This window comes from Protopterus annectens, chromosome 1.part1, assembly GCF_019279795.1.
Source record: "Protopterus annectens isolate FY-2018-M chromosome 1.part1, PAN1.0, whole genome shotgun sequence".
Classification (NCBI taxonomy): Eukaryota; Metazoa; Chordata; order Ceratodontiformes; family Protopteridae; genus Protopterus; species Protopterus annectens.
Genome location: NC_056726.1, coordinates 788891875 through 788906766, shown reverse-complemented (window position 1 = coordinate 788906766; position 14892 = coordinate 788891875). Strand labels below are relative to the sequence as shown.

General features: G+C 40.0%; 1 protein-coding gene across 2 annotated transcripts in view; it reads left to right on the top strand.

The window, feature by feature from the left end:
- Positions 1-14892, top strand: part of EPG5 (ectopic P-granules autophagy protein 5 homolog) — a 2535958-nt gene that overhangs the window by 1789750 nt on the left and 731316 nt on the right. For both annotated transcript variants that reach the window (XM_044078183.1, XR_006365599.1), the window contains exon 32: positions 2677-2831. In XM_044078183.1, the coding sequence (XP_043934118.1) occupies positions 2677-2831 (155 nt within the window). The remainder of the gene's footprint in view (positions 1-2676; positions 2832-14892) is intronic.

Here is a 14892-nt window from a genome sequence, read left to right as displayed (position 1 = left end):
GTGATATAAAAGAACTTAAGGAGTGTATAAATATTTGGGAATTGATGAAGGATCAACAATAAAACATGAAAAAAATGCTAATAAAACTTAGTAAGGAATATTTTAGAAGACTTTAATCCTGAAAACAGCATTGACATCTAGGAACAAAATTCAAGCAAAAAACAATTTGCTCTTCCTAACTTACAATTTTGGAGTGATTGACTGGCCCCAAAAGGTGTTGGATAGACTAGACAAGAAAATAAGAAGGATGCTTCTTGCTTATCAAAGGTTTATAAAAATAAGTGTATGCCAAGATTATATAGTCCCCGTTCTGAAGGAGGTATGGGCCTCCTTGAAATTGATTACATGTATAGATTTGCAATCATGGGATTATATACATACTGTATCTGATGACCTTACAAGAACCAAACATAGTGAAAATTTTGAAACATGAGGAGAGTAAATCTAAGATTACTTCTTTTCTTAGTCTAGCAGAAGCATATTGGCATCACGTGGGAATGGAAATCAAACCAGAAGTAGATAAAAATCAAGCAGCAACTAAATGTGCCAAAATAGAAAAAAGAAAGAATATAAGGTGAAGGATCAGATGAGAAGGCAAGAAATGTGGAAAATGCATACATATAGTTGCAAATTTAGTAAACTCCTAGAAAAACCTCATGTTGATCAGGATCGAAATCAGGAATGATTAATGAAGGGTGAATTCAAACCAAAAGATGAAAGGTTAATATTGGCGGCCCAAGATAATGGCCTAAGTACACCTTGGTTTACAGAGTCCATTGAACACATGGGAGAAACAGACAAATGTAGATTTTGTAAAACAGAAACAGTTGCACACCTTGTTGCTGGCTGTAATATACTAATGGCAGAAGGACTGTATACAGAAAGATATAATGATGTGGCAAGACCGTTGCACTGGGGATTGTGCATACATTGTAATATTGAACTAGCTGGAAAACGCTGGAAACACGAGCCACAAATCATCATAGAAAATGATGAAGTCTACATTACATGGGCTCACCCATTACTGACAATTCAAAAGATAGATGCAAGAAAACCAGATATAGTGGTCCATGAAAAGAAGACAAAAGTAGCATTGATCATTGAAATCACTATGCCCAGTGACTACAGTGTCTTCCATACAGAGAGACACAAAGTCAGAAAATATCAGGATTTGCATCGGGTGGATGGCCTGCTGGCTCACAGACAGGACCCAGGAGTCCACTTCTACAGAGAGACCGTTCACAAGCAGAGACCCTCAATTGGTCCCAGGACCAGTCCTGTTTGGCATTTACTTCTTTGAAGTCAAGGCCAATGGAATGGACCCCTGGCTGACCAAATTTACAGACAACTGCAAATTACGAGGAGTCATAGAATTACCCCCAAAAACACTGATGTTCTCCAGAACAGGAAGACACAGACAAACAACTTGTGTCAGATCCATGGGCTAAAACTAAGTACCAAGAAATTTATAATAGTATCCTTCAGAAAGTCATCCATCTCTGGTAACTATCATATTGACAACACACTCCTAATAGATGACCCAGTGGATAAGGACTGGGGGACACACATAAGCAATAATCTAGCCCTTGATCATCACATGCCTGCAATAGAGAGGAAATTATTTTGTGTGGTGCTATTTATAAATCAAGGTATGGCATCTAGGTCCAAGGAGGACATTGTTCCACTCTATTCACTATTAGTCAGATCTATTATTGAGTACAATGCCCCCTTTGGTGTGTACCCAACCAGGCATCCAACAACTGGAGTGTCACAGAGGTTCCCCACTAGAAGGATACATTGCGCAGGTAACATGTCCACTGCAGACCACCTAAAAGCCATATCCCTGTATTCTTTCTCCTACAGGCTGTTGAGGGGAGATCTATGACTGTCATATACTGCATTGACATATCCCACCCCAATGGACCTCTTACATATCTGAAAAACAAAGAGCACCAGAATTACCCATTCTAAAAACTTAAACCTTGCCTGTTATATAAATAGGACCTACTGAAGAAACAGGTATATATCCCAGAAACTACCCCTTCTCTGCCACAGGCTCCTTGTCCATGTGAAACAGAGTTCCTCCCTAACCTACGTCTAGTGTAATTTGGACAGTTTGATTGGGAACACAGACACAGGCAGCCTGTAAATGGGTCATATCCCAGGCCCCTGCTTTTAATATTTTATCTCCTAATCCCCTGCTTATGCTTACCAAGGGTAACATAACTTGTAAGAGATTTGCATTGCATGGCTAGGCTTAAAAAGCCCTAATGGTCATTAGCCTAGTACACAGCGATAAACCTATGAAAAATATAAATGCAGGTGCAGTTACATGGGTAAAAAGGAATATTTTCATGCAAATCTTGAAGAGCTGTTGGAGAAAAGGTGCATGATGTTCTCAGGTCTCTCCCTACTGTAGATGTCCCACAGAACTAACAGATGGTGCAATGAGTACTCATTTATCTCTAGTATTCCACAAGTAACAATGAAAAGAGGCAAGACTGATAACATTTTAATTAGAATTAAACTGTTTCATATTTTGTTACATATGTTAGAAATTTCCAGGTGTGCTGAGACCTTACTGTTTTACATGATACTGAAAAACCTTGTGGTATGAAAGAATTGCTGATGTTACCAAGCTAAAGGTCTAATAGACAACTCTTCACTTGTTGTAAGGTTCTGCAGAGCAGTGTTTAAGTCCAGACTGCTGGAAAATGTCATTGAAGGCTCTGGGGTGCTGTCCTACAGCATGCAAGAAAATTCCAGGCACTGGTGCTTCTGATAGAAAATGCATCCAGAGTTCTGCACAAGTTCAACTGTCACCTCAACAGGTATAGTGTCTCTTTTGTTTTATTAGTTTTTCATGTTTTGTAACCTGCATTACCATGCATTTAGGTACATAGATAGATAAGTGTCAGCTTTCTGATCTTGATTCTTGAGCTTTGCTCTTTCCTGCTCACTCTATCCCATTGTTTACCGCATAGGATTCAACATGTCAAGGGAGGGGCTTGTGTAGGTTAGCTGATATATTACTAAGTTATCTATTATTGCTGATATCAATGACTTCTTGATGGGGCATGGATGCACTTCTGCTATTGTGTTCGGCATGAGCAATCCCTCCATCCAACATCTGCTTTTGAAGCTCTCTGTAAGTTGAGCAATTGTATTACTTGTAGGGTACTTGTTGGCTGTATACATGCTAAAACTCTATTATTCCTTGATTTGCAAGAAGGTTGCTCAGTAGTGGCCATGGGACTAAATGTGTTAATGTAGTTGGGGCTTGAAGTCACAGCCTGCATTGGCCTCAAGTGTGAGATACTCCAAAGATAGCTGGTTCACAGTTATTGGTGGAAAGAATGAACCTAACCATAGTACCAATCGAGGAAGTTCCTGGTATCAGTCAACTGATACAGCAGCAATGTATGTTTCTTTCTTTCTTTTCTTCTCCTCTCAGTTGATAATGGTAAAAAGTATTTACTTTCCCTTTTTTCTCTTCTGGGAGTGTTACTGGTCAGTGGCGCGCATACATAAGATTATCACTGCAGTGTTGCTTAGAGACATGTTGTCTACACTAATTACTTAACCTCTTACAGTGCTACACCATGATGCAGTGAAGTCTTAGTGTATGCCTTCACCCACTTCACTACCACCAGAATGGTTGTTATAGCATTCTTGGTTTCTGTCAGTCCCCTTAAAAGCGAAGGTTTACACTTGAACCAGAGACTTTAATGGTGTCCTGACTGAAATCGGTGTTGCAGTATTCCTTATATATGGGTTACCACTGCTGACATCCAGCTGGGGTACCAGCTCTTTACCTTCCTGATATCACACATCTGGCACATGACTTCAGCTTGTACCTCAGTGGTGTAAAGATGGATGTACAAGCATTTACCCCAGACTGTCTTGATGCCAGCCCAAACGCAGATCGTGCATCCATTGGTCTGAATGCCGTTTGGTTGTTGGTATGATTGTGTTGCCTTTTTTTGCTTATGCTATTTTTGTTCATATTTGTTAGATATCACCTAGGAGGGATAATTGTGAGTGTGGCAGGCAGATTGTATATAAGGACTTACACCCAAAGTGCCTTTCCTGTCTAAGCCCAGGACACAATCACAAATCCTGCTCCATTTGTCAATCATTCATTCCCAAAATCCTTAGGTTGAGGCTTTTCTCTCTCAGCACATTTTGGCGTGGTCCAAGATGACAGAATCTGCATACCCTGATGTCCCTCTTCTACCTAAGAAGAAGCTTAAGAGGCCCAGAATCGATACGCAGTCCAGTGTTTCAGACCCTGAGGCACACACTAACATTGCAGAACCTGCGGTATGTCAGGTTACTTCTCAGTTGCTTACTACCAAGACCCTGTCGGAGGTTGGTATGGCTCCCGAGGCCTTCCAGACTTATGATTTCTGAGGGCCCTTATGGCATCCCTCAGATATCAGTTAAGGAAGAGATCTCAGGCACATTAATAGAGGTTAGGCAGGGTTCCAAACCTCTGTGTCTCATCCAGGTGGATGTCATGCCCAAAAAGAAAGAACAAAAGTTTAAAAATGTGACCTGTTCCTCAAAAGCAACAGGAAAGGAGTGGATAAATTTCTCGCAGGGCTTGTTCAAAGCTGTTATGGTGAACCCCCCATTCTTTGGGTTTTCTCAACCAAAGGGTACTTTTCAAAAACCTACTTTGGCATCTTCTGAAGAAGAACAAGACTATGATTCAGACCACTGTCTAGACTATTCTTCTTAATTGCATTCCTTGGTCAAATCTCTTTGAATAAAGAGGACTCCCCGCCTTCATATTCCCTTAATGATGAAGCTTCCTTTGGGGAGACTATCCAGAACATGATGAAACATTTTGAATGGCAATCCACCCAGATCTGTGAAGTACAGAAGAGGTACTACATCCTCTTGGAAATGGATACTGCTGTCACTTCCCCAGTCCATCCTGTTCTTGAGGCTTTCCAGCACAATTTCCAGTCCACCTCGACCTTCTCTTCTAAACACTTTCTAGAAAATACCAACTTTCAAAATGCTTTCTCTTCCAACTCTCTTGCTTTTCATTCTCCCCGAGGCCTTTCTGGCGTCACTAGACCTAAATAATGCCTATTTACACATAGCTATTTGTCATTCTTGCAAGAAATTCCTCAGATTTTTCTCTGGCTCCTCTCATTTTCAAGTTATTCCTCTATCTTTTGGTCTTTCCATGACACCAACAGTGTTCACAAAGTGTCTAGTCCCAGTGGTGGTCTTCTGCTGCATGCAGGGAATTCAGATTTCTCCCTACCTGGATGATGTTTTTCTCCAAGATCTCTCTGTCTCTTTCTCCAGGAGTCCTTCTTCAGCATCTAGATTTCACTCTGCAACTACTGGCAGGTGTAGGTTTCACAATCAACTAACAAAATCCCCACATGGCTCCTACACAGGACGTGATTTTCCTGGGATGCAGACTGGACATAAAGGAAATGCATGCCTTCTTCCCCTTAGGAGAAACTTCACAGTCTGTCCAACTTCTTCCTAGATCTCTCCTATGCAACACATTGCATAGCAAGGGAGATGTTAAGAACTCTAGGTTTTATGGCAGCCACCATTCCTATGCTTCCCCTAGCCAAACTTCACATGAGGAAAAGCCATTGGTATCCGAGATCTTGCGGTCCCAATATTGCCACGCTTTGGACACCCTGATTCCCCCTCCTCTTTTGTCTCAAAAAGGAACCATTTTTGTGATAGGAACATTTCAATCTCAACCTAGGACTTCCCTTCAGATTACCTCTTCCTCTTCAAGAAATTCACATAGATGCCTTGGAAAGAAGTGTGGGAGTCATGGGCAGGATCAAACTGGGTACAGAGCAGATGACAACCGTATCTCCTGAAAGGATATGTCAGTCTGAAACTTGTCAGTCTGAAGAAAATGAGGGTTCTTCTGCAAACACTGTACACCTTCTCCCTCCTATGGAAACCTGGACCACTCATAGCATACATGGACAGCACCACAGTCATATGGTACATAAACAAGCAGGGAGGAACCATTTCTTACCAGTTGTGCAGTTAACACAGGAGGCATGGAACTTGGCAACCCAGATGGACTTCACTGTCACATTCACATACATTCCCTTACAGCTGAATGTGCTGGCAGACTTCCTAAGATGCTTTTTGGAGGACCCCCAATGAATGCACCCGGATCATCAACCAACCATCAACTCCCCCAGTTCTGCACCAGGGAACCTTGTCCCTCCACATATAGAGTGGATGCCTTCTCCTTCAAGCTCCTTTATGTCTTTCCTCCACTGTCTTCTCTTCCCAAAATTCTTTTAAAACCCAAAAGGAAGCACCTAAACTCCTTTTACTGGCCCCCTTTTGACTGAGACAACATTAGTTTTCTCTGTTATTTCACCTTACAAAGAGAAATTACAGGAAAATACTGTTGCAACTGGACCTGATCACCCAACAGAAAGGCTTGCTTCTCCATCCATATCTTCTGTCACTCAGTGTCAGTGTGACTTTTTTGATGGTAGGATTTTAATCCCCCAGACATTTATTCTCTGAGGAGCTTGTTAAAGGAAGCCAGGAGGCCCACTACTAGAAAATCCTACACAGCTAAGTGGAAAAACTTTTCTTATTGGTGCCACTAACACAGTCAGGACCCACTCTTTTCACAGGTCCCTGCTGTCTTGCAATACCTTTGAAAATGTCTTAATTTGGACTTGGCTTACTCTTCTATAAAAGCTCACCTGTCTGCCTTCAGTGCCTGCCTGCCTGCCTCTTAACCCCACGCTTATGGCTAGAACAGAGTTCTGCATCTTATCTCATCAAAGAAAACCACCTCTTCCCCTTGGATTCTCAGTTTTGTAGTAGAAAAGCTTACATTGCCTCCCTTTAAACCATATTATATTGTGAAGAAAGTAAACATGCATTCCATAATTTGTGCCATGTAGATAACCAATTGCTGGAAACATTTGATCAGAAGAGCAATTTAACAAACTTAGAATATCTCAGAATAAGAAAATATCAGTAAATATTTAGAAGTTAAATGGTTTCCAGATTTTCAAAAGTTGCTAGTTTGTGGTAAGATATCTTAGCAGACTTAGGACATAGTATGTATATAATAGGTCGTTTTGAACTTGCTTAAATATTTGTTCTCAATATGGATTGACATGAATAATTTCTGCAATAAATAAATAAAAAATAATACATTGGGAAGTTCTTCATTTTAACTACTGCATTTTTTGAAAACAGTAAAGTTTGATATTTCCACCTAAGGAAATTCTGCTACATAAGACCAACATTTAGTAGTGTTATTACTATTATAATTCCAGTTGTTTGTAAGGTAATTTCTTAATATGATCAGTTATTAACAGTCTTTATGTTGTAAAGGTAATGTATAACAGTATATGTATAAACATTATGTAGGATAATTTGTAATTTTCTGAATATTTAAAACTGTAGTATGAAAACTTTGAAAAGAGATCTGTACTGGTTTAAATGTGTGAAAGCTGTAAATTAAAGTTTAACTAGATGAAATGTTGGTAACAACATTAAATAAATTTCAGTTAAAGGACTAGGAACTCAATATACAAGTTGAATAAATGCAGTCATAATGGGATCCATTCAGCAAATGGCCAAGGTACCAGCTTCTTTTAGGAAATAAAGACATTTGTACTTTTTCTGGTTCGGTTTGTGATTTTGCTTATTTCTGTGGTATAATGTCATTTTTTTTTTGGTTAATGGTGAGAGCCTTGTCTAGTCCAATTTTAATAGGTGTAGGTTTTGAGTAAATACCTTTTACACCTGTCTAGTGCAATGATCTGAACATAATAAATGGAACAATTTCATAAATGCATCAGCAAACTTTTCCTCAAAACAGCAAAGAGAAACTCAAACATAATAACTGTCAAAAGCTTTGACAGCATCAGTGGCCAAACAAGTAGTAATTAGAAAGGCATTCTTGCGAATGAAAATGAGTAGCTAAAGTCATCTTCTGGTCAGTAGTCTGCCTAGATTTAGGTTCATAGGTGTTTACTAGGCTAATGACCACAAGGGCCTTTTTAAGCCTAGCCATGCATCCAAAATCTCTGACAAGTGCTGATACCCTTGATAAGTGTAAGCATGGGCCTGAGAGATGAACCATTTACAGGTTAGCTGTTTCCATTAGAGAGAGAGGTGCCAAACCAGGGATGAAGTTCCAGTTTCCCATCCAGTTGTCCAAGGTGGACTTGAATTGGGTTAGGAAGGTACTCTGCTTCACATGGATGGGGAGCCTGTTCCATAGACAGGGTAGTCTCTGGAATATATATATATATATATATATATCTATATATATATATATATATATATATATACATCTATATATCTATATATATCTATATATATATATATATATATATATATATATATGCACACACACACACACACACACCTATCTCTCTAGCAGGTCCTGTTTATATCACAGGCAAGGTTTAGGTCTTTAGAATGGGTAATTCTGGTGCTGTTTGTGTTGTGGATATGCAGGAGGTCCATTAGAGTGAGGTCTGACAATGCCCTGTTTGGCAGGCATAGATCCCCTCTCCAAAGCTTGTAGGAGACAGAATACAGGGATAATGCCTTGAGGCGGTCTGCGTAGGACATTTTACTTGCACCCTGTATTTTTTTAGTGAGGAACCTCTGTGGACGTTCCAATTGTTGGATATGCTTGGTTAGGTACATACCAAAGGGGGCATTGTACTCAAAGATAGGTCTGATGAATGCCAAATACAGTGGAACAATGACTTCCTTGGACTTAGATGCCATACCTTTGTTTATAAGTTGAGCAACACAGAATAATTCCCTCACCACTGTAGGCATATGATGATCAAAGGCTAGATTACTATTTATCTGTGTCCCTAAGTCCCTGACTACTAGTATTGACTCACCTGTAAGGGGTGTGTTGTCAGTAAGATAGTTACCAGGGATGGATGACTTACTAAAGGATGCTATTATGCATTTCTTGGCATTTAGTTTTAGTCCATGGCACTGACTCCAGTTGTTTGTCTGTGTTTAGCCCATCCTGGAGAACATTTGTGTCATTGTGAAATTCAATGATATCTCCTAATTTGCAGTCATCTGCTAGTTTAGTCAGCCATGGACCACTGGCATTGGCCTTGACTTCTTCTGAGAAGTAAATGCCAAAAATGACCGGTTCAAGTACTGATCTCTGAGGGACTCCACTTGGGTCTTATGAGCCAGTTGGCTGTCCACCTGGTGACATACAGGTTTGTACCTACCCTCTTGAGTTTGTCAACAATGCCCGAGTGGGGTATTGTGTCAAATGCCTTGACCAGGTCAAGCTAGGCAGTGTGCATGATTTTGCCCTCATCCATTGCTTTGATGACCTTCTCAAAGAAGTCCACCAGGTTGAGTAGGCATGATCTGTCCTTGACAAAATAAACTGGGTTGGGTCCAGTGTCTGGAGGTTTACAATATCTCTATTGATCATTTCCATGATAATTCTTTCCATGGCTTTACATATAAAACTAGTGAGACTCATGGTTTTGTAGTTGGCCCACCATTTTGCAGAGAGATGACTGTTGCCTTTCTCCATTCATGAAGCACAAAGCCTGTTTGGACGCTACAGTTAAATAGTGATTCCAGAGGCCATAGTAGGTCATGTTTCATGCTATTTAGAAGGCATCCTGGGATATTGTCTGAGCCCATTGATTCACTGTTCTTGGTCTTAGAGAGAGCATTAAGGACCTGTTCCCTAGTGATGATAGTAAGGGGAGTTATATTTGATATTTCCTGAGGGAAGGTTGAGGGGCGAGAGGAGTAAAGTTAGAGCTGAATTTGTCAGCCGGGAGGTTTGCTATATCTTATCCCTCAGTGTAGGTGGCTCCATTTACACTGAGCTCTAAACACAATTGTGTATTGCCATTGAAGTTGTGGACATAGCTAAAGAATGCTTTGTCGTTGTACTTGGCCTGGGAGGCCAAACTTACCTCAAATATGGCTTTGGTAGATTTTATTTGTCTACTGAGTTCTTTGTTTAGTTTGAGAGTACTTGTGTCCTGCTGGGTGCTGCACCTCCTAATGTTTGCCATGATTTTCTTCCTCCTGTTATACAGCCTATTAATTTTCTGATTCCACCAGGGTGGCTTGTTTTTTGAGTTAGTTTTGTACTTCTTCATGGTGGGTACAGCTGCTTCTATGCAGCTATTAACATACTTTTGCAGGGTTTCTGTGAACAGTTCTGCATAGGCAGGAGTGTTCTCAGGGTTTATGGGGGCTTGAAATTTTGCCAGGTTCTCACTTAATAGCAGGAGGTTAACCTTAGAATAGCTCCTGAATATTCCAGGTTTAGCTGGGGGTCCAGGTTTTATTTTTACCTCAAAGGAGACCATTTTGTGATCTGACCTTACCAGGAAAGGAATTACAGTAGGGAGTGTGCAGCAGTCTCCCATATTAGTGAGGACCAGATCCAGTATGGCTGCACCCTTGGTTGGTGTATTGACTATCTGATCCAGGGAATTTCTGCTTATAAAACCCAGCATGTACATTTGATGTCGTATAGGATTCCCAGTTAATAGTGGGGTAATTCAAGTCACCCATGAATAAGCTATTCGGTTGGATGGGTAGTGTTTCTAATACATTTAAATACATGGTATGGGTTTCCTGGGTCATAGAGGGGGACCTATAGCTTACAAGAAAGTGGTACTGGATTTTACCTATGGTGGTTTGAACATTTTGCAACTCAAGTGCATTGTCCTGTTTGACCAGCCTTGAAGTATATGTATTTATTTTTGATGTAAATAGAGACACCTCCACCTTTAGTCCCTGCCTGTGAAGTAGCTGGCCCAAATGTGTGGAAGGCATTATAACCTTGCACTGTGTTGGTGCGCTCTCCGTGGCTTTAAACCATGTCTCAGTGACTGCACAGACATCAGCATTCTCTAGGATAAAGATAGCTTCTAGGGAGTGGAGCTTTTTGTTTAGACTCCTAGCATTGACTAGTAATATCTTTAGATTTTCTTGGGTTTGATTTGCTATGTTGAAAGTAGTTTCAGTTTGGCATTACCTAAAAAAGGCACTATGGGGGAAGACAGTGTTTTAGCTGATATTTGAAAGTCTAGAGGGGAGAGGTGCAGACCACCCTGGCAAAGAAGCATGGTCTGTTGACCATCTCCTTCCATGCTGACAAATATTGCATGTAAAGTATATTTAAAGAAACATGTTTGAAAAAATTAACTAAACAAGGGTCTTGTTTTCTTAATCCAATTTGCTAAAATCCAGGCAAAGATTTTCATATCCATATTGCAGAGTGAATTTAGATTATAATTATTAAGGTTTAATGGCTTTAATTGAGGTCTTAGGAGAAGAGAAATCCATAACTGATTAAGATGTAGATCAGTCTTTAGAGTTTGTTTATGTCCATTTCAGAAAACTTCGCAGTCTGGTTGGCTTCTGCCCAGGTTAACTGAGAAGATAGTTCAACATATATACCTGTCTGCATCTTTTTTATTATTACAAGATTATAAAATGCAGTTGACCTTTTAAATGTGTTATTTTACACATACATGTTAATCTTTCTGTTTTCTTTAAAAAAAAAGAAAAATTTTAGACATAAAGTATCCTTAAAGTTCAGACTTTTCAGAAACCCAAGGAATATATTTATGTATTTATGAATATATACATATATATATATATATAGAGAGAGAGAGAGAGAGAGAGAGATATACACACACACGCACTGTGTGTGTGTGTGTGTGTGTATATATATATATATATATATATATATATATATATATATATATGGGAACACTTCACATAATCGAATGACTGAAATCTCAAATTTCATATGGTCGAGACCATATGATTGAGATTTTAGTAAATCGAACGTGTAGTGTTCAGAAATAAGACTTTACTTACCTTTCGTTACATGCACACAGAGGCAAGTATTGTTGTACGCTCTGTGTGCGTAATGTTTTATTTGTTTTATGTGTTGGCAGGAAATGAGAAATCTCCTGTTTTATGCGCATATAGCATAAGATGGAATTTCCCATCTCCACTGTAGCCGGGTCTTGAGTTGGTATATTTAAGTAGTGAGGGTGTGGGGGGCACAGGGGAGCGAAGCCCCCCTGCAAAAGTGAAGTTTGTGTTTTGTTTTTGATGGTTTTGCTTCAGAAGTTCGAGTTTCAAACTTCGAGCTTTTTAGTTCGATTATTTGCAGTTCGAGATTTTGGCAATTTGATCTTCTGAAGTGAATCCGTCTATATATGTATATATATATATATATATATATATGTGTGTGTGTGTGTGTGTGTGTGTGTGTGTGTGTGTGTATACATATATATATATATATATATATATATATATATATATATATATATATATATATACACATACACACACACACGCACATATATATATATATATATATATATATATATATATATATATATATGTATGTATATTTATATATGTGTGTGTGTGTGTGTATATATATATATATATATATATATATATATATATATATATATATATATACACATACACATATGTGTGCGTGTGTATGTATATATATATATATATATATATATATATATATATATATATACACACACACACACACACACACACATATATATATATATATATACATACATACATACATCTCCTTAAAATGGAGAACATCGACATCTGTACAGTGACAGAGACCTGGTTCAAAGCTCCAGAGAGCACCCCTGCATTACCAGGCTATAATTCATACCACATCTTTCAGCCACCTAACCTGGAACGAAACACTAAAGGTGGAGGCATATCCATATTCATTAAGGATATCCACACCTCCAAGGTAGTTACTCAGCATGATGCATCCGAGATTATCCAAGTTCAACTAACTCTGAGCAAGACCTCAATCCAGATTTTAGCTTGCTACAGACCACCCCCCCACCATGCCCCAAGATTCCCACTTCTCTTTTCTTGATACACTGGAAAATATTAGGGAATAACCCAACACCCTCATAATGGGTGATTTCAACTACCTCACCATTAACTGAGAAAACTACTCGTGTACCAACTCTTTTGCTCAACATTTTCTGGAATTCATCAATTCCATCACCTTGGGTCAGCTTATCCACACCCCCACCAGGGGCAGCAATATCCTGGACCTGGTCATCTCCAACATGGGCGACCGGTGATCCACATCAGAGGTCAGTTTCTCGTTGGTCAGATCCAACCACAAGCTAATCACCCTAGACATCCAAATCCCGCTCCCACCCCCCATTAGGAAACAGCTGTAAAAATTTCTCCAAAGCCAACTTCACGCTTCTTAAGACAGAATTGTCAAACTTTGCAGCACCCATACAAATGGACAACAGAGGTACAACTGCTGAATCCTACAAAAATGCACTTTATAAGCACTTGCACGAGTGCATGGATCGTGCTATCCCTAACAGGACAAAGATGCTATCCTCCAAAAAAAAGGAAGCCAATCTGATGGTCTTCTGCTATAAACAAACTCTACAACAGAAGAAAGAAACTGTTGCAAAAAAGAGTAAAATCCCATGATTGGAGGAACTCCCTGGTCAGCCTCAGTAAGAAGCTGAGATCCCTCATAAAATCCTCTAAAGCTAGTTATGAAAACAAAATCACCACTGATTCTAAAACAACCACAAAGCATTCTGTAGCTATGTCAAGAATCTCAATGGCAACACTCAGATCTGCTTTGAGTTACAGCACAATGACACTAAATATGCAGAACCAACTGATATTGCCAACATCCTGGCAGATAGGTTCAGTGCTAACTTTACCCCCCTCTCACCCCCTAAAGGGCCCATCTCTATACCGGAATAATGCCATGTTCCTGTCATCACGGCTGCACAGGTAAAAACCTCACTTTCCAAAGCCAAGAACACAGCATCCATGGGACCTGACAACATCCCAGGCTGCCTTCTACACGAACTACAGAATGAACTAGCACCCCACCTAAGTACCATGTTCAGTCATAGCCTCACCTCAGGCTTTGTGCCCATTGAATGGCGCACCGCGACAGTTATCCCACCCCACAAAAGGGGAGCCACAACAGACCCCGGGAACTACCACCCCATTAGCCTGACGAGCCTGGTCTGCAAGGCCATGGAACATATCATAATGGAGCTCATAAACAAAGACATTGGAGATCTTCAAACTCTGGACCCCACACAGTTCAGGTTTGTAAAAGGCAGATCATGTCTCCTAAACCTGATAGACTAATGTGAAGCAGTCACCAAAGCCATAGATGAGGGTAAGGTGGTTCGCACAGCCTATCTAGATCTCGCCAAGGCATTTGACACCATCCCCCACTCTGGAATTATAGATAAACTCACTAAACTAGGTATAAATCCCTATGTCTCAAGATGGGTTGCCAGCTGTTTTACTCACATAACCCACACTGTGAAAGTAGCAAGACTTCAGACCAGTGACAAGTGGAGTACCACAGGGTTCAGTCCTGGGTTCTCTCCTGTTTGGTATCTACTTCAGTGAAGTACAGGCTAACACAGAAGGTCTTTGACTAACTAAGTTCGCAGATGACTGCAAACTAGGAGCCTTAATTTAAACTCCTAACGATGTTGACACCCTACAAAAGGGCCTCACTGAGACAGGTGCCTGGTGTCAAAGCCATGGTCTCAAGCTCAATGCCAAAAAGTGCATTGTCATCCCCTTTGGTGAAAACTCTGTACCCATGAACCACCACATAGGCGGTAGTCTACTTAACACCGAAAGTTTGATGAGACCTTGGGACACAGGTGGACAGTAATCTCTCCTTTGATAATCACATCGCCACAGTGGTCAGGAAATCCTTCTACATGGCGCACCTCATCACAAAAGGTTTCTGATCCAGAAAAAAGAGTTTTTATTGACCCATTATGAGTACAACACCTTGGCCCG